At 64.7% G+C, this 16,746-nt stretch overlaps 2 protein-coding genes across 5 annotated transcripts in view; both read right to left on the minus strand.

Annotated features, from left to right (window-relative positions):
* The window catches only part of SLC23A3 (solute carrier family 23 member 3), a 41,225-nt gene extending 34,348 nt beyond the window's left edge, over nt 1-6,877 (minus strand). For 3 of the 4 annotated variants that reach the window (XR_012646425.1, XM_075001591.1, XM_075001590.1), the window contains exons 1-3: nt 6,703-6,877; nt 4,966-5,123; nt 4,654-4,739 (exon numbers count right to left, since the gene is read on the minus strand). Coding sequence is in view for 3 of the 4 variants with exons in the window: in XM_075001591.1 (XP_074857692.1) it covers nt 4,654-4,739; nt 4,966-5,123; nt 6,703-6,810 (352 nt within the window). In the remaining variant the exon portion in view is untranslated. The remainder of the gene's footprint in view (nt 1-4,653; nt 4,740-4,965; nt 5,124-6,702) is intronic. The other variant, XM_075001592.1, reaches the window with a different exon arrangement.
* Nucleotides 6,878-8,808: 1,931 nt separating this feature from the next.
* Nucleotides 8,809-16,412, minus strand: CNPPD1 (cyclin Pas1/PHO80 domain containing 1). The gene is made up of 8 exons (XM_075001773.1): nt 16,255-16,412; nt 14,935-15,037; nt 14,527-14,608; nt 13,940-14,060; nt 13,707-13,835; nt 12,418-12,479; nt 10,910-11,027; nt 8,809-10,056 (listed from the first exon to the last, which is right to left on the minus strand). The coding sequence occupies exons 1-8, from the start codon at nt 16,321-16,323 to the stop codon at nt 9,403-9,405; spliced, it is 1,338 nt and encodes a 445-aa protein (XP_074857874.1). The 5' UTR covers nt 16,324-16,412; the 3' UTR covers nt 8,809-9,402.
* Nucleotides 16,413-16,746: the final 334 nt, after the last annotated feature.

Consider the following 16,746-nt stretch of genomic DNA (forward strand, 5'->3'; position numbering starts at 1 on the left):
ATTTTTTCATTACAATATATAGATGCACACACACACGTGTGTGTGTGCGTGTGCATGTGTGTGTGTTATATACACCTGTACTATGGATTTACATTTCACATCTGGAATTTAAATGAGTAGTCGTATCCTTCATTTAGGGGAGGGGCACAATGAAAAGGTTCCCACCTTACAGTCAAGCGTCAGACCCCACTCCCCAGTTCCTGGCCCAGACCTCCTCCTCCATCTCCCAGTGGAGGTTGGGAGGAAAGGGGGTGGGGGTGGACCCAGACCTGCTCTGCACTAACACACACCCCAATAGCAGGTTTACTCCAAATCCCCTCCAGCCAGGCACCACACAGAGGGAAGCCCCCCAACACTGATACCCTCCCCACACACACTCCAAACCCCAGCCAGCCGGAACAGAGAGAACACACACACACTTCTTCAACCCCCAGCAACCTCAGCCACCTGCCCCGAGCCTCTTCCAGCACAGCCTGCCCCACCTCCTCCCACAGGGCATCCACAGGGGGCCTCTGTCCCAGGGAGAACAGGGAGCCCCTGCCCTCGGCACCCACCTTCCTGCTTCTCCCACCAGCGCGGAGGACTTACTTGAGACAGAGTCAGTGCTGCAGCCGTTGTATTCCCCCCTGGATTCCCCTCCTACCTAACTGGCTCACCTGCAGGCAAAGTCCCAGAGACTCTTCATATGCACCCACATCACCTTGGGCAACAGCCTCAGTCACTAGGGAAGGTAGATACTGCACAGATACTGGTTTGGGATAAAAGGTGTTGATGCAGCTATTATAAGGCTAGCAAAAAGGTTCTTCTCTGGCAGGGTGTGATGGAGTGGGGGTGGGGATGTGGGACTCACAGAGGGTGGGGGGCTCCTGCTGAGGGTAACCTGGAGACCAGGTGACACCTCTGGGCTGCAGACAAAGGGGGAGGTGGAGCCTGAGGGGTTTGAATTGGAACTGGGAGTTGGAAGCAGTGAGTCTGGGCTGGGAGAGAGAGACAAAGGAGGGGGCCAGGCCCCGGATGCAGGGGCCCCTAGGGGCCTCCTCTCCCCAGCATGGATGGGACTGGCTGTCTCTGCTGGCTGCATGGACCCCTCTGTACGATGCTGTGTCCTGTCGGCTAATAAACCCGCTGTTCTCCTGCCGAGTGAGAGTCACTCCTGCCTGCGGATGGGGTGCAGAGCCTGGGGACCCCAAACCCCATCCCAGGGTCATTGTGCTTCCTGGTTATCTTTTTTTTAAATTGTCACTGCCTGATGAGTGGCCACTACACAGGTGCAGCTGTGTGTTAGCAGACTGGAGTACGGGCTCGAGGCGTGATGAAAGGAGGGAGTAACCGAACGCTTTTGGAAATGGCAGGGGAGTAAAAAGCACAGCGGTTTCTAAAAGAAATGCGGAAGTGAAAGTACAAGTTTCATGAAAATAAATTACTCGAATAAAGTACAAATCCAGAAAAAAACGCACTTGGGTGGTGTAAGGAAGTGCTTCTACTCTGTTACGTTAAACCGCTGCTTAGAACCATTTAAATCCAACTGGTTTTGCTTAACGAACACTCTTGTTCACGATCCAGCTCGGTGTAAATAATTACTGCCTGGGGGCCCCGCTGCACACATCACCCTGTCATTGATAAAGGGGCTTACCCCAGGGACAAACACAGCTTAATTTGGGGGTTCGAGCCCTTCTGGGGGTTGGTTTCCTGGGTGTGGGGCCCTCCAGCTGCACCCGCCTGGAGCTGCAGTTAATCAGCGTCTGTGCTGCTCTGCAGGGTGGCAGTAACCCCAACTCTGTGCCTTGGCTGGGGGAGACCAGAGGGTCTGGCTCAGCAGGAGAGAGTGCTGGGGAGCAGGCGTCAGTGGCATGCTCAGCACCCCAGAGAACATCCCAAGGGGTCTCCTGTGACCACACCCCATGTGATGCGGTTCGGGGTCCCCCAAGCTCTGCACCCGTCCGCAGGCAGGAGTGACTCTCACTCAGCAGGAGAACAGCGGGTTTATTAGCCAACAGGACACAGCGTTGTACAGAGGAGTCAGTGCAGCCGGCAGAGACAGCCAGTCCCATCCATGCTGGAGAGAGGAGGCCCTGAGGGGCCCCAGAGCTGGGGCCTGGCCGCCTCCTTTGTCTCTCTCTCTCTCCCAGCCCAGACTCACTGCTTCCAACTCCCAGTTCCAATTCAAACCCCTCAGGCTCCACCTCCTCCTTTGTCTACAGTACAAAGGTGTCACCTGGTCGTCAAGGTTACCCTCAGCAGGAGCCCCCCACCCTCTGTGAGCCACTCACATGCACACAGGTATCCCCCACTCCATCACACCCCATCACAAACGTTCATGAAGATCTGGAAAACAGGGTAAACAGTGATCACTGCTAACAGACCAAACCAGCAGTCCTGGAGCACTTTAAAGACTAACAAAAGAATGTATGAGGGGCTGAGCTTTCGTGGGGCAGCCCCACTTCTCTGCATCTGGAGATACGAAAGCTCAGCCCCTCATAAATTCTTTTGTTAGTCTTTAAAGTGCTCCAGGACTGCTGGTTTGGTTTGCTAGGCTACGTACAGGCTAACAGGGCGACCACTCTGTTCCTAGTGATCACTGCTGGCAAAGTTTGCAGACGCTACAAAATTACTCAAGATATTTCAACCCCAAACTGCCTGCACAGCGTTACCGAGGGAGCTCACAAAACTGGGTGACAGGGAAACAAATGCAGATGAAATTCCTGATTAGTGAGTGCACAGTAATTCGCACGGGAAAACAGAACCCTAAACGCAACAGATAATGAGGGGCGGTCCCCATGAGCCGCTCAGTGCGCCCACAGCCAGGTCTGTGTTTCTCCTGGTGGTGCCCACCCGCACACATCTCGGGCACATAAAATTATTCTGCACATGGCTGGAAAAGATTAGGAGGAACACTGACCATGAGGGAGTCTAAATTAGCTCTCCCCACTCCCTCAGGTCAGAGATCCGGGATCGCCAGGCATTGTGCTTTGAAAACTACAGCTCAATATGCAGCAGTGGTCAGAAAAGCGAATGGCACGGTTGGAGAAAAAACAAGAGAAAATATCATAAGCCCACTGTGTGAACCCTGGTACACCCTGCGCTTGAATCCGGCCTGCCCCTCGGCTCACTGCCCTTCCAAAAAAAAAGGAGATGGTGGAACTGCAGAGGGCTCAGAGCAGGCCAGCGGCAATGCCAAACTCACCGAACAGAGTCAGAGGGAACCATCCAGGCTTCCTTTTCTAACCCCTGCCAAGACGCAGGGTTTTCAGTGTCTAACCAGTCAAGACACGGTCCAGGGGACGGGAACAGCTTCCATACCAGGGGATAGTCAAACAATTAGGACTCTTCAATTCAGAAAAGAGGGGGCTATGGAGGGGATACGACAGAAGTCTATACAACCACGCCAGCTGCTGAGACAGGGTACCAGAAAGTGTTGTTTACTCCTTCACGTAATGGAAAACTCGGGGGCCAGCCAGTGAAACAAACGGGTGGCAGGTTTCAAACACACAAAAGAAGGACATCTTCACCCAACGTGTGGTCAACCCGCAGCGCTCCTGGCCAGCGGGTGTTGTGAGGGCCAAGAGCAGAACTGGGTTCAAAAAAGAACTGCAGAACTTCCTGGAGACCAGCTCCCTCAATCACTGTTAGCCGAAAGAGTCAGGGTCACGTGCCCAGGGGTTCCCCAGCCTATGAGTGCCAGAAGCTCTGACTGGGCAACATGAGCACCACTCAGTAATTGTGCTGAAGCACCTGGTGTGGGCTGCTGTGGGAAGAAGGACTGTGGGCTGGACAGATCCTTGGTCTGACCCCAGCGGGCTGTTCTTATGGCTGGGCTTCAAGTGACTTTGGGTTACGAAACATCAGCTACGAACGCCCCAAGCAAAGCAGAGCCCGACTCCTCCAGCCCCCAGGCTGGGGCAGGGCAGCACATCGGCTGATGCTGCAACATCCCAATGAGGGACTACGTTGTGCCCCGAGCCAGGGGCCCTGCCCCCCTCTGCTGCCATGCCCAGGAGCAGCTGCAAGGAGAAGCCGCCCAGGAGATTGTGATACCAAGCAGATGGTCTCCAGCAGAGCAAAGAATAAGAGCAAGCTGGGACTAAACAGCCCCTCATCCCCTTGGCCCTGTTTCTCCTTCCCTGGCCACAGCAGGCCCCTGTCTCCTCGCCCAGCCGAGCTGGCCAGGACTACAGTGACCGGCTTTGAGCTTGCAGCCTAGGCCAGCGGCTGGTCCAAGACAACCCCAGGCTGGCAGGAAGAGGCAGCCTATCCAGGGGGGCAAGGGACCATCGGGGCAGCATCCCAGGGCCGTGGGAGATTCTCCTTCACTCCCAAAGCACCGCCCATCCCAGGGCTGGAGCAGGACGCATGGCAAGGGGCTTTGGCAGGGAAACACAGGACGAAGTGGTTCCTTCTGGCCTTACCACCCGGACTCCAGGAGAGCACAGCTTGTGTGATCCCCTGCAGTGGGAGGTGCAGAGGGTGGGCTGGCAACTAGGCCAGGCCTGGCACCCACATGCCCACCTCCCCAAGGACCAGGCCTGGCACCCACATGCCCACCTCCCCATGGACCAGGCCTGGCACCCACGTGCCCACATCCCCATGGGCCAGGCCTGGCACCTGCCCATCCCTGTCCCCTGCAGCCCAGGCCGAACCACAGGCTCTGCTCACCGTTCCGGCCTGTGGCAGGCGCATGGCGGCTCAGCACCATGGCAGGGATCAGGAACTCGAAGGACGGCGCCTGAACCAAGGGCAGCCTGCCAGGCAAGACGAGAGGCAGATCAGCAGGGCAGTGGATGGGTGGGGGGCTCCTGGCAGGGCTGGGTTCCCCCAGCACAGCAGGACGCAGAGATGGGGCAGTGTGGAGAGATGCCCCCTTGGCTCACGTGCTGCCTCCAGCTGCTCGCAGGGCCAGGCGTCGGGGAGGCTGGGCCCCTCCTGCCCAGCCCCACAGCTGCAGGGACTCCCGGGGCCTTGGCTCACCTGCTGCCCAGGCTGGTCTGCAGCGCCGTGGAGACCCCGCAGGCAAAGAGGCTCTGGGCCAGCACCTCGCTCCAGTTCCGGCTCTGGTCCCCGGCGGGGAGGGCCGGGAGCAGGAGCAGGTGGAAGATGCAGAGGAGGGAGGCCTGGACAGCCAGGTGCTGCGGACAGGGAGGCCAGGGTGTGTCAGGGCCTGCCACTGTGCAGCATAGGGCGCCCCCCCAGCTCTGCCTCCCGCCCCACAGCTCTGCGGTGCCCCTCCGGCCTGACCCACAGCCCTGGGCTCCCTTCCCCCCAGCTCAGCGCCACTCAGTCCTGACCCACAATCCCAACCCGCAACCCCTGCCTCCTCCTGACCTGGCCTCCCCCCACAATCCCAACCCCCAGCCGCTGCCTCCCCCTGACCTGGCCTCCCCCCACAATCCCAACCCCCAGCCGCTGCCTCCCCCTGACCTGGCCTCCCTCCACAATCCCAACCCGCAGCCCCTGCACCCCCAGACCTGGCCTCCCCCCACAATCCCAACCCCCAGGCCCTGCCTCCCCCTGACCTGGCCTCCCCCCACATCTCTGCTGGGGCCTCACAATCCCAACCCGCAGCCCCTGCCCCCCCAGACCTGGCCTCCCCCCACAATCCCAACCCCCAGGCCCTGCCTCCCCCTGACCTGGCCTCCCCCCACATCTCTGCTGGGGCCTCACAATCCCAACTCCCAGCCCCTGCCCCCCCAGACCTGGCCTCCCCCCACAATCCCAACCCCCATCCCCTGCCTCCCCCTGACCTGGCCTCCCCCCACATCTCTGCTGGGGCCTCAAAATCCCAACCCGCAGCCCTTGCCCCCCCCAGACCTGGCCTCCCCCCACATCTCTGCTGGGGCCCCACAATCCCAACTCGCAGCCCCTGTCCCCGCAGCCGTAACCCTGGGCTCCCCCCTGCCATGGCTGCTTGGGTGCCCCTCAGCCCTGTGCTGCAGGGTCCCCTGGCCCCTGCCCTCACCGTTACGGACCCCACTCGGAGTGAAGAGAGCAGAGACCGTACCTGGCTGGGCCCAGGAACCGGGCTTGGAACTGGAGCAGCCAGCAAATCAGGGCACCAGGCCACAGCCCTGCCCAGTCAGTGACACCGGGGGTGACCCACAGCCCCAAGCGTAGGGCCAGTCCCAGCATGACTGAGGCGCTGGGCCCATGCCTCAGTTTCCCCAGTCCCAGGGCACAGGGGGTTGCAGAGTAGGGCAGGGCGCCTGTTTGCAGGGGTTACACTGGCAGAGGCTCCAGTGAGCCATTGAGTACCGCGTGCCACAGAACCAGGGTGGCATCGTGCCAGGCTGGTGCCAGGGCTGAGGTGGGGGAGCAGCTGGCCCCGTGTCAGTCCGAGGGTGCCGCCGGCAGCTGAGGCGGGGGGGATCCCCAGGCTCTCGGCACCGCAGAGAGCGCTGCGCAGTGGGGAGCTGTGTCTCGCCCCCATCCCTCCCCGGCTACCGCCAGGGATCCCAGCACAACGCGGCACCTGCCCGGCTGAGCTGCAGGAAGCGCCGGCAGGGCCAGGTCCCTCCCACCTGCCCCAGCCCGGGGCTGCCCCAGCCGTGCGGAGAGAACCCCTCCGGCGTCGCACGGGCAGAGCCCCGCTCCCCACCCACCGGCTGTTCCCCGGGACGCTTGCGGGGCCGGGCGTGCTCTCAGGCACAGGGACCACCTCCCCTGCACCCCACGGCAGCCCGTGAATCCCCTCCCCACAGCCGCTCTCACCTGCAGGGCGAAGCAGCAGCTCAGGCCCCATGGGGGCATCTCCAGCAGGGAGTAGGAGCTGCACAGGGGGCGCCGGGAGGCTCGGCTCCTCCAGCAGCCCCCGTTCATGCTGCCCCTTCCCTAGGCTCCGGGCCCCCCTCTGGCACAGGGCAGCTGTGGGGAGGGGACCGGCAGGGCTCACGTTCCAGCACGGGAGGCCGGTGCGAGGCGACCTTTGCCTGGATCCCAGCCGGTTAGCCATTAACCTGGCGCGGCTGCGGCTGGACGCAGGGCTGTGACCAGGGCCAGGCCCGCCAGGCAGTGCCACGGTGCCCTGTGCCAGGCTGGGGGCTGCAAAGGGCAGCTCCTCGCGGCTCTCTGCCCCCCCCGAGCCCCCAGTCTCAGCTACCCTCTCCCCCTCCCCCGGCCACAGCAGGGGGGTCTTACAGCCCCTCCCCCCACACAGGCCTGGTGCCCCCCAGCTGTCCCAAAGGCTCTGCCTGCTGCTCGTCCCCCTTCGCCAGGTGCTCCCTGCCCCCACCCCAGCCGGCTGCAGCCCAGCCCAGCTGTGGGCTCCCAACCAGCCCTTCCACCCCCCTGTGGCAACACTGGGTCAGGCTGGGCAGTGACTGGGGCACGGGGCCTCCTTGGGCCCATTTACCCCACGGAGGTTATTACAGCCCAGCGTCCTGCTCCCGCCTCCCCCACCCCGGGCAGGCGACTCCCTTGGGCTGGGCCCTGCAGACACAGCCCCTGCTTGGCCCCGAGCTCACTTATTAACTGGCCACTACACAGGGAGCAAAGGGCAAAGGAGCCACGAATTCCCCAGGGGCACCCGGCAGAGCTGGCACACGCCGGGCACAGCTGCCAGGCAGCCCCTGTGGGTGGGAACCAGGCCATGGGATCTTTGAATGCTGGGGCCAGAGCCAACCCCATTCCCCACACAGGGCAGCTGGGGCCTGAAGAACGGGGGCTGGATCAGCCATCGCCGTGCATTGCTACCAGGGCCCCGCGCTGCCGGAAGCCGGTTGGGGGTCAGGTCAGCCATCGCCGTGCATTGCTAGCAGGGCCCTGTGCTGCCGGGAGCCGGTCGGGGCTGGGTCAGCCATCGCCGTGCATTGCTACCAGGGCCCCGCGCTGCCGGAAGCCGGTTGGGGGTCAGGTCAGCCATCGCCGTGCATTGCTAGCAGGGCCCTGTGCTGCCGGGAGCCGGTCGGGGCTGGGTCAGCCATCGCCATGCATTGCTAGCAGGGCCCTGCGCGGCCGGGAGCCGGTCGGGGCTGGGTCAGCCATCGCCATGCATTGCTAGCAGGGCCCCGCGCTGCCAGGAGCCGGTCGGGGCTGGGTCAGCCATCGCCGTGCATTGCTAGCAGGGCCCTGTGCTGCCGGGAGCCGGTTGGGGCTGGGTCAGCCATCGCCATGCATTGCTAGCAGGGCCCCGCGCTGCCGGGAGCCGGTTGGGGCTGGGTCAGCCATCGCCATGCATTGCTAGCAGGGCCCCGCGCTGCCGGGAGCCGGTTGGGGCTGGGTCAGCCATCGCCATGCATTGCTAGCAGGGCCCCGCGCTGCCGGGAGCCGGTTGGGGCTGGGTCAGCCATCGCCATGCATTGCTAGCAGGGCCCCGCGCTGCCGGGAGCCGGTCGGGGCTGGGTCAGCCATCGCCGTGCATTGCTAGCAGGGCCCCGCGCTGCAGAAGGGAGGGAAAGCTCTTTGCACCACTGCTAGGGGCAGAGCAGCCCGAAGGGGGACGGGCACTATGCTGCAGCCAGGGAGGACTCTCCCCATAGCATCACTAGCGCCATTACTCTCCACCTTGCACAAGACACATACCAGGGCCAGGCCCTGCCCCGGGTGGGAACACCGCTCCCAGCCACAGGGCCCAGCTCATGCTGCCCAGCGCTGGAAGCACTGGGGCTGTGGGGTTTGGCAGGGTGGACTCGGCCCCTCGAGCAGGGCACGCAGAGACAGGACTCATTGGCCCTGGCTGTTTCCTCTCCTGGGGAAGCCGGGGCAGGGGTTTACCGGCAGACTCTGCACCAGCTGCCGGGTGGCTGCAGTTCAGTGGTGGGGAAGTGGCCCCGGGCCTGTGACCCATGGGGGCACAAGGAGGAAGAGGCTGAGACAGGCTTGCGACCAGAGCTACCTTTATTGGAAGAGACTTTCATCTACAAAAGAGTGAGAAAGAGCTGTAAAATCCAGCGTGAAAAGATTGGGCTCCCAGGTGGGACCAGCTTCAGCTGGGGCCGGCCACTTTTCCCCATCCCCAGCAGATCTGCTCCAGGCATGGTCACTCTCAGCCTGCAGGGAGGGCACCTTCCCTCCCCCACCAGGGCCCCAGCCCCTTCCAAGTGCCCCTGCGTCCTTCCAGTCTCCTGGGTTCTCTATTGTACAGCCCCAGGGCCCAGAGCCTCACCTGCCAGCCCTGTTCCCACACCCGGCTCTGTGCAGCAGGCCAAAATCCCTGCTCACCAGCAGGGACCAGCGGGGTGGGGGTGGGGGTGGGTTGTACCCTCCCCTGCCTGGGGCACCCCAATCCCCAGGACAGACTCTGCACCCTGTGGCCACCAACCCTCCACACCCCACACAGCCAGATCCTCCCCGCAGCTGAGCTGAAAGGTTTGGCCAAGGGAAGGCTGGGGTACAAAAGCTGGCTTGGACCCAGGCCCTTGGCGCCCCACAGGCCAGGGCCTCTCCAAGGGCCGCATGAGTCACCGTGCAGCCCTAGCTGGGGAAGATGAAGGTCTTGATCCGGCCCAAGCCCAGCGCGGCCTCCAAGGAGCACTGCTGCAGACCCAGAGGGCTGGGCCAGTCCGGGGCACTGGGGGATGGATGCCAGCCCCAGGTGCTGCAGTGGAGTGTCAGGCAAGCGGGGACCAGGGCCAGGCCAGGGGGGCTGCAAGGGCTGGTGTGATTGGCTCTCTCACAGGGGCTGTGCTCTCTGCGGTGTCTCAGGCAGTGCGGGCAGGGAGGGGGCTCTTGCTGGGGACGCGTCTGCGGGGCAGAGCCTGGGGCCTCCACGTAGGACAGGGCGGTCAGCACGCTGCCCCACAGGTACAGTGCTGCCGCTGGGACCCCACTGCCTGGGCAGCGCTGCTCCTCCACCGTCCTGTTTGCCACCAGTGGCCGGGAGATGCTGTCAGAGCAGGAGTGAGGTGAGGGATCAGGGAGCCCCAGGCCGGGATCCAGCAGGGGGCTGACAAAGGGGGCGAGGGAGGCCCCTGAGCCCAGCGACCTCCCCCCAGCTTTGGGGAACCCCAGAGGCCATCGGACAATGGGGCTGGTGCTCCCCTCCTGCATGACCTGGTGCACCACGGTGACAGAGGCGTAGACTGCAGCGATGCCAGTCAGGTACATCACGCCCAGCAAGCAGGCCAGCTGCAGGGGGAGAGAGACGGGTCACCCAGCGCCTCTTCTGCCTGCCCCGCTCAGGGGATGGGCCAGAAGCAGCCACACAGTTCCCGCAAGGCGCTGGAGGGGCACAGGTCAGCAGCCTCTGGCAAAGCAAACCCCCCGAGGGGCATCGACTGGAACCAGGGCGCTCAGCTGCTGGGAAGAAAGGGGAGCGGACCAGTACCCGCTGCCAGCTGGTGTGCCCCAAGCTGACCCCTCTGGCTCTGTGGCCCAAAGATGGAGGGAGGGTTGGCAAAGAGGGACCATCGTGGGCAGCGAATCTTCTCAAGGACCTTTTCCCCCTTTTGGAAAAAAACCAGAGGCCAAAAGCCTCCTTTCTCCACCCGGAAACACTGCCTGCACCTTGCAATGCATCCTCCAGGGTCAGGCTCCCCTCGCAGACTACATCTCCCATGAGGCACCAGCCCACCCCCGTGCCCCCCCCGTAGACACTGGTGCATGATGGGAGTCCCTGACTGGGAGGAATCATGGGACACGTAGTCCAGCACACGGAAGAGGCCAGGGAGCTTCATCTCCCAGGAGGCTTTGTGGCAGCATTCCCAAAGCAAAAAACAAACATCTATTTTTAGGCGTTTGGGGCTTTTCAGCAACAACAAAAGCCGCAATTTCCATGGAAAACCGTCCGCCAAAAGCCTGCCCGAGGGAAAGTCTCAACACACCCTCAGCAGCTCCCATTCCCGCCGGCAGGGAGCAGCCCATTGACAGCCGCCCCCTTAGCCAGCTCCCGGCACTGGCCCATGGATTCACAGCTGTCCTCCTCCCCGGCGCCCCCTTCTAGGTGGGCTCCCTCTGGCCTCGCGGCCCAGCCCGCTCTTACCTTTGCCACCTGCTGGTAGAACTGGCCCAGGGCATGCTGCCATAGGGACTGCTCCAGCAGGACACACAGGTCCGTGTAGGTGAACCAGCCACGCTGGGTGCCCTGCTGCTCTGCCACACTGAGAGGAAGGAAAAGCACTTACACTTACACCCTCCTGCTAACCAGTCCCCTTCAGTGAATGGGGGCAGCTGGCAGAGCCTCTGTCTCTCTGCAGCAGGCCCTGGGCAGCACTCCAAACCCCAGCTCCCTCCTCCTCCCTGCTTCGGAGCCTGGCATGCAACGCCCCTCGAAGCCCTGCTGGGGAGGACGCAGGCTGGCTCCGGCGGGCAGATCCAGGCCAGTTCAGACAAGCTGTGGCTTGCACCTAAGTGTGACGCTATCGGATTTTAAAATGAGCATGAGGACCATTGGTGTGAGCACTGGCCGAGGTTTGCACCGCCCCGTGCGCCAAGGCGGGCACGTCAGGTCTCTGACGAAGGCCAGGGAGTCGCTGAATCTGGTTGTGCTGCTGGGACGCCTGCACCAGTTTGGCACATGAAGCTGTAGGACCGGCTCTGGGCTCGTACTAGAAATGTTACGTCACAATAGGAGGCAAAGCTGGAAGGACAGAGGAAGGGCCTCATCCGGCTCCAATCCACACCTTAGGAATTCAGCTGTGGACACGTCGCCTGCCAGTGGCAGAACGCCCCAAGGACGGACATTGCCAGGTGACCCAATCATGGGGTTCTCCACTGAGAAGGTGATGCCAGGCAGGGACTGCCCTCCACATGGGCATGGCTAGAGAAGGGACACTGAGAAGCACTGTCTGGTCTGCATTTGGCATGAACGTCTCTGCTATGAGCTGAGGCCAGAGGGATCAATGACCCTCCCCACCCAAGGATGGACTGCAGAGACGATGAAGACAGCAGGTTATTCCACCAGCTGCTGCCTGCACCAAGTCCTTTGCAATTGGTTTCGGTAATTTGATTCCTTTAACGGCTTCACTCTGACTCTTTTCTTTCTCTCTGTTATTAGTAACTCCTTAGATTTCAGGTTCTAAAGCACCGGCCCAGCCTGCTGCTTTGGGTAAGAGCTGAATCTCCATTGCCCTGGGAATGTGACTGGAAGAGCCTGTCCAGATTTGGCGAGACTGGCTTTCATAGCCTCTCACCTGTGCGAGGAGGGGACGGACCTGGGCACCAGGGAAGCTGGGCAGCCTGAGAGATTTGCTGGCGTGACGGCTGGCTGGCCAGAGAGGCAGCAGAGGTGCTCGGTGCCTTAGAGTGGAGGGCCCCAGTCTGGGCTGCCAGCCTGTTTAAAGCATTTTGCCCAGGTCTGTCTCTCTCAGCAGTGCCTGGGAACCCCCCATGTATTACACTCAGGCACCTGGGGCCAGCCATCAGTCTGCACCTGGGCTGCTCTGGACAGCAGGAAGGGTGCTGACACAGGCCCCAGCAGATGGGAAAGGTGCAGAGGTGCTAGATCTCCTGAGAGCCAGGCCTCTCCCGTTACCATCCCCGCCAGCTTACCATCCTTCCAGCCAGCTCAGCACCTCAAACAGCTCCTTGGGGTCAGTGTACAGGCTCCAGTCCTGCAGGGGGGCAAGAAGCGTCAGGCCAGAGGGAGGGAGGTATCTGCCGAGGCAGGCCAGGAAACCCTGCCCCCACCAGCATGTGCTGAGTGGGGTTAAACGGGGCTTGGGGGCCAGCCAACAAGAGCGAGCCGGCAGTTGCTCTCGGCCCATGTCCCAGCTGGGCTGGGGGCTTTGCAGCCCCCCCGTCGTTGCTCTCCCCAGCCAGGGCTGGGCAGGGTCCTGGACAAGTGCCGCTGGGGAGCAGGAATCCCCTTCCGTGCCGCTCCTGCCCCGTCAGCGGGAAGGAACACTCGCTGGCCTGCGCAAAGCCAGGTGGCCAGGAAGCCCAGCACAGCCACAGCAGGGTGTACAATGGCCAGGAGCCAAGGGGAGGCAGATCCCAGGCTGGAGAGAGCCACAGGCCAACGAGCTGCTGGAAACGTGACATCCCCAAGATGGAGCCAACTCTGCAGAGCCACCGGGCCCTCCCACACGGCCATTTCCTGTGCCAGCTGCCGCCCGGGGCAAATCCCCCTTCCGCTCCAGCGCCCCCTCCTCCCGCCAGCCCCTGCTGCCCCACATGGCTCCGTCCTGAGGAGCGCCTCCTGCTGGCAGCTGCACACACTGCCCTGACAGCAGCCCCCGGAGTTCCTGGCCAGCGGGGGGGCGGGGCAGGGCTGGGATGAGGGGCACCGTCTGTGCTGGCAGGGGTGGGCTGCGCCAGGCCCCCCCCGACATCTGGTCTTTCCAGGCCAGAGGCGGGACGAGCCCCTGGCTCACGGGGGAAGGGAACGGGGACGGCAGAGCAGTCCTGCAGCACCTGGGGAAGGGGCGGCAGCTCCCAGCCCTCTCCTCTTCCATCAGCCGTTCCTGTGCCAGGCAGCCCCCGATTTCCCCCCGGTCCCACTGAGCACAGCAACTCACCAGCGCCTGGCGTGGCTGCTCAGGCCAGATGCTGCCTGGAAGCCCAACAGGAGGTGTGTGCGCGAGGCCCCAGCCTGCGTAGCACCAAGCACACGCGGGAGAGCCCTCTGCTAGTTGGCCTGGCCGCCCTCACCCACCACGAGCTGCCCTCAGCGCCCCGGCTCAGCACCTCTACTCCAGCCCACAGCGCACTCCAGGGGCCGGGACCGTCTCGTGCTCCGGCCGGGCTGTGCCCAGAACAACGAGGCCCTGTGCTCGGTCGGGGCTGCGTGGCCCAGGAGAAGGGCCCCCAGGGCAGGGGATGGCGTCAGCAGCACTTACAATGGCGCGCAGGAAGTTCATCTCCAGCGTGTTGAGGGCCTGCACGTCCACCTTGCCGGCTGCGCCCCACTCGCCATTGAACACCTCCTCCTCCTCCCCCTCGTCGTACAGGTACTTGCTGGCCACCATCTGAAACCCAGCAGCAGAGCGCCGCTCAGCACGGCCCGCGGGAGAGCCGGGAGCCTGGCCGGCCCGCGCCCCCGCCCCTGGCCCCAAGCCCCCGCCCCGCTCACCAGGGAGACGAGGAAGAGGTCAGAGGAGGAGATCTGCTGCAGGTACTCGGGGTTGCGGTGCCGGAGCCTCTCGATGTAAACCAGAGCCAGCATCATGGAGCAGGGCGAGACGCACGCTTCCCTGTGACGCAGGGCGAGAGCGAGGCCGGTTCCCCAGTGCCGCCACCGCCGGCCCCATGCACCGGGGCAGGGCAGAGGATGTGACCCCCACTGCCAGCGGGACGGGGGCTTATGGGCACGTCCGCAAGGGACCTCACCAGATGGACGGCTCAGCCCCTCCCGGAGCAAAGCTGTGTCTCCAGCTCTCCAGCATGCGGCTGGAGGGACGCCCAAGGCCTGGCTGGCGCATGCAGAGCCGCCCCCAGCATTACGACATTCCCAGCGCCAGGGAGCTCAGGGACTGGCCGTGCCCTGTCAGTCCCAGGTCAGACCCCTCCTGAAGGCACGTGAGGGGCTGGCAAGGGGAACGGACTATGGGAACCCACAGCAAGAGGCTCCCCAGCCAAACTGCAGGCGACCACATGGAACGCTGAGCCCGGTCCCCGGCCACCTGCTACAGGCAAGGGGCCGGGCGGGGCGGCCCTTACCTAGACACATGGCAGGCGTATTTCTTCTGAAGCCTGCGGACGGGGCTAGGAGCTGCCTTCTGGAGCAGCTCGACGGCGATGTCTAGGTCAGAGGCAGAGCAACACAGAGATTAACCCCAGCACACCAGGCCCTGTTCCCTGGCCCAGCAGCAGGGAGTTCAGCAGGTAACGGCCAGGCCCCACCCTCCCACCCACCTGCAGAATCTCCCTTTGATGCCCGGCTCCAGGCGCCGGTAGGAAGGAGCTGAGTGTCCTGGGAGGGTGCGTCCTGCTGGGCAGCCTGCGACCCAGCTCAGGAGCCAGGGGCCTGCAGAGATGCCGTAGCATCGAGCGGGGGTCCCCGCCAGATGACCGGGTTCGTTCACCCTGGGCGCAGCACATCCCCCTGCAGAGGCCCGCCCCACTCACCGGCCACGGGGCTGGAGAGGCCGTCCAGGCTGCAGTCTTTGTCCCAGCCATAGTACAGGCGCTTCCGCACCCTCTCACTCAGCTGCCGGTGCCCTGGCAGAAACTGACGGGGGAGGGGGGCAGGGTGAGAACCAACCTGCAGACCACCCAGCCCGGCTCCAGCCACGGTCCCAGACAGCTGGGCCCTCACCTGGCTGCAGCAGGTGGATGCAACTGCAGGGTCACAGCAGGGCCCACAGCAACCATGGGCCCCAGGGCAAGGTGAGGGGGGCGCGGCTCCATGCCCTACAAGGGGTGGGGCCTGGGCCATTCAGCCCCCAGTGTCGCTGGGCCTACCTCCCACCACGCCCGCACAGCAGCTGGTGCCCTGGGCCCCTTTGATACGTCGGGCCCAGGGGCAACCGCTCCCTTCCCAGCCCCGACCTGCCGGCAGGCCTGCAGGGTCACGCCAGCGCCCCACACCCCCGCGTCTGGGGCCAGAGGGGGGCTCGAGGCAGGGCCACGGGTGCTGGGACGAGGGACGTGGACGGGCTTTGCGTGGAATACAGGTTTGGCTCAGGGACTCTCAGCACCCGCCAGGTCGGGGACGTGCCAAACCGAACGCCTGCGGTCCCTCGCCCCACGGCCCGGCGCTCGGCGCGGCTGCCCGCAGCGGGTACGCCAGCCTGGGGAAAGGCAGCGCCCCGGCAAGCACGGGGAGGACGGCGGCTGCTGCTGGGCCCGGGGAGGAGATGGGCAAGAAGGACCCAGCGGAGATGAGCAATACAGAGTAACTCTTGAGTACGGGGCACACCCAGCTCCGGCAACGGGGCCGCGGGAGGGGGGCGGCTGTCAAAGCGGGACTGGGGCGGGGAGAAGAGCAACTTGCCCGCAGCGCGGCTCCGAGCGGACCAGGCGCAGGGGAGGCGGCTCGCTCCGGTCGGCGGGTCACGGCGTGGCTGAGCCCCGGGCCCGGCAAGGTCATGGCGGGACGGCGGCGGGTGCGGGGAGCGTCGGACCGGAGGGGGCGGGCGGGGGACTGGAGGGAGCTGGGGGGGCCCCACAGCCGGGGCGGGGGAGGGGAGTGGGGGGGCCGCGGCGGGGCGGGGCGGAGGGGCCGGAGGGCCCGCAGCCAGGGCGGGGGTGGCGAAGAGAGTCGGGGGGGGGCCTGCAGGGAGCCGGGAGGGCCCGAGGGGGGCCCCGCAGGAAGCCGGGAGGGGCGGAGAGAGGCGCGGGGGGCCCGCAGGGAGCCGGGGGGCCGAGGGGGGGCCCGCAGGGGGTCGGGGGGGCCGGAGAGAGGCGCGGGGGGCCCGCAGGGGGTCGGGGGGCGGCGGTGCTCACCGTGAACTCCTGGAAGCCGCTCAGGGGGAAGCTGCTCTCCTCGTCCAGCAACAGCCCGTCCAGGTCCATCCCGCCGGGCGGCCGCGGAGGCTGCTCTGGGCGCTCGGCGCTGGACACTCCGGCCGTGACCGCCCCGGGGCAGGCTGGGAAAGGCCCCGCCTCGGCCTCTCTTTCCTCTTCCCGGGCAGGGGGCGGCTGTAGCCCGGCTCGGCTCGGCTCGGCCCCGCCCCGGAAGCCGCCCGCGGCTCTGCGGCGTCGGGGACCGAGAGTCGGACGGGCCGCGGCGGGAGAAGCCCCCGGCCGGGGCAGGCGCTGGCGGCAGCCCGCACTCCTGGGCTCCCTTCGCTGAACCACCGCCCCCCCCCCCCGCGCCTCTGGCCTCAGTTTCCCCACGCCGCGAGCTCCGGGCAGCCCAGTCCCACCCCGACGGGCTGGCAGCCTCCGCCCAGTGCCCCACGGACGGGCTGGCAGCCTCCGCCCAGTCCCACCCCG

This window comes from Carettochelys insculpta, chromosome 8, assembly GCF_033958435.1.
Source record: "Carettochelys insculpta isolate YL-2023 chromosome 8, ASM3395843v1, whole genome shotgun sequence".
Taxonomy (NCBI): Eukaryota; Metazoa; Chordata; order Testudines; family Carettochelyidae; genus Carettochelys; species Carettochelys insculpta.